We start from the raw sequence: 2304 nt of genomic DNA, 5'->3' as shown, positions 1-2304 counted from the left end.
GGCTAATCATGTTTTGGGTGTACTATTCCTTTAACACGTATATTGACATAATAAATATGGAACTTTAAGTGGCAAGATTGCACGGTGCTGGAGCTAATACAATTCAAGCATTTTAAACAATGGCAGATAAGATCCAGGAATTCCTGTAATCACCATTTTTGTTTGCATATGTTGTTGGAACATGGTCTCTTAGGTCCTGTAAGAGTTCTGTAAAGATCCAAGCTGGGGGGTTGTCGCCTGTTTTTTGTTGTTTTATTTTGTTTCTATGTGTTCCTTTCTGTTGTATCAGGTTGTAATATACCCCTTTTACCTTTATCGGACTAATGTACCTGTTTCTCTTTAAAATAATAATAAAAAAAAATTCACCAAAAAAATTCTGTATATGTATAATGGGTCTATTTTATGTGTTGTCTTCTCAATTCAGAGGGCCCCCTGCCTGTCTTTGCCTAAGGCCCCAAATTTTTTAAATTCGCCCCTGGTGAGCTGTAAATTCCGCTTATATCTCGGAATGATGAGGAAGACCTGCAGGAATTATAATCAACCAAACGGGAGAAGGAAAGTAAATTGAAGACTTTCACATATTGCCTGCTGTTGTTCAGAATAGCATCATAACTTTATTTAAATGATGAAAACACCTATGAACCCCTGTGGGAGACCTGTGACGTCCAGGTAAGAAGCTGGCGGCTATTATTAGAAAGTGACGTAATGACGTTGATGGTGCATCTCCTCCTTTGATGCATCGCTAGAATCAGCAACGTTGTTAAAGGTCCCTCCTTTTCCCACAAGCACCGGAACCAGGCGGCACCACGTGACTCCCGATGCCCAGTTGATCACACCGCATCATGGCTGCGGAGGATGCGGCCGCGCGGTGCTGCCTCGGGTCCCCCGCGTCCTGCGGGGCCCCTCTCTCTCCGTCCCGCTGTCTGTGGATCCTGCTCTGCCTCGGCGGGCTGCTCCCCGCTCCTTCTCTCTGCCTCCTCGGCTTCCGTCCGGAGGAGACCGGAGCGGAGCTGTCCGTGGAGGACGGGGTGCTGAAAGCCACGGAAGGGACTCGCTTCATTCTGCGGGTCTACTACTCCACCTCCCCGCAGAGGCTGAATCGCACCGCGGGGACCCGTGCCAACAATGCCGCGCCCTGGATCGCCTTCATTGAGGAGCCGAGTCCTGGCAGAGAGGGGCAGGTCCACCCCAAGAGGAACATGTGCATGGACAAAAACGCCAGGACGTCCGACATCGAAGTTTTAGGTTCCTTTAAATCTGCTTCCAGTCAGAACTCAGTGCTGGTCGAGCTGCTGGCCAAAGACCTGCGGAGGGGGGAGAAGATTAAGTACTACTCCATGTGCGCCTTCGATGGATCCAAGTGGGAACACTACCGGACCAGGGACTTCTGGGTTGCCGTGACAGAGCGCTCTGCTGTGCCGGAGCTCTGGTTGCAGGTCCTGGTCTCCGTCCTCCTGCTCGGGCTCTCTGCTCTTTTCAGCGGACTGAACTTAAGCTTGTTGGCGCTGGACCCCGTGGAGCTACAGGTCCTCCAGAACAGCGGCACCGACAAGGAGCAGAACTATGCCAGGAAAATCGAGTCCGTGCGCCGGCACGGGAACTACGTCCTGTGCACATTGCTGCTGGGCAATGCGATCATCAACGCATCTCTGGCGGTGTGGATGTGCCAGATCCTGGGCATGACCTGGCTCTCCACTGTCATTTGCGCGTTCGGCATCTTCTTCATCGGAGAGATCCTTCCCCACTCCGTGGCATCGCGTCACGGTCTGGCCATCGCGTCCAAAACCATCTGGGTGACGCGGCTCCTCATGGTGCTCTCCTTCCCCATATCTTATCCCATCAGTAAACTCCTGGACCTCATCCTCAACCAGGAGATCTCTAACTTTTACACCAGAGAGAAACTCCTGGAGATGCTGCGCGTCACAGACCCGTACCACGATCTGGTAAAAGAGGAGCTGAACATCATCCAAGGAGCGCTGGAGCTGCGCACCAAAACCGTGGAGGACGTCCTGACGCCGCTGACCGACTGCTTCATGCTGGCGTCGGACGCGGTGCTGGATTTTAACACCATGTCAGAGATCATGCAGAGCGGATACACCAGGATCCCGGTGTTTGAGGACGACAGGTCCAACATAGTGGGCATCCTCTTCGTCAAGGACTTGGCCTTCGTGGACCCGGATGACTGCACTCCGCTGAAAACCATAACCCAGTTCTACAAACACCCGCTGCACTGCGTCTTCAACGACACCAAGCTGGACGCCATGCTGGAGGAGTTTAAGAAAGGTGATGGGGGCAGTTTGGGAT

The 2304-nt window shown here is 52.3% G+C and overlaps 1 protein-coding gene across 1 annotated transcript in view; it reads left to right on the top strand.

Moving 5' to 3' along the window:
• The first annotated feature begins 707 nt into the window (after positions 1–707).
• The window catches only part of LOC107081964 (metal transporter CNNM1-like), a 50177-nt gene continuing 48580 nt past the window's right edge, over positions 708–2304 (top strand). Inside the window, exon 1 of the mRNA XM_015370352.1 lies at positions 708–2283. Coding sequence (XP_015225838.1) covers positions 843–2283 — 1441 coding nt within the window. The 5' untranslated portion in view covers positions 708–842. The remainder of the gene's footprint in view (positions 2284–2304) is intronic.

Source organism: Cyprinodon variegatus, unplaced genomic scaffold (assembly GCF_000732505.1).
Source record: "Cyprinodon variegatus isolate N-32 unplaced genomic scaffold, C_variegatus-1.0 Scaffold45, whole genome shotgun sequence".
NCBI lineage: Eukaryota > Metazoa > Chordata > Actinopteri > Cyprinodontiformes > Cyprinodontidae > Cyprinodon > Cyprinodon variegatus.
This window is presented reverse-complemented; position numbering and strand designations above follow the sequence as displayed.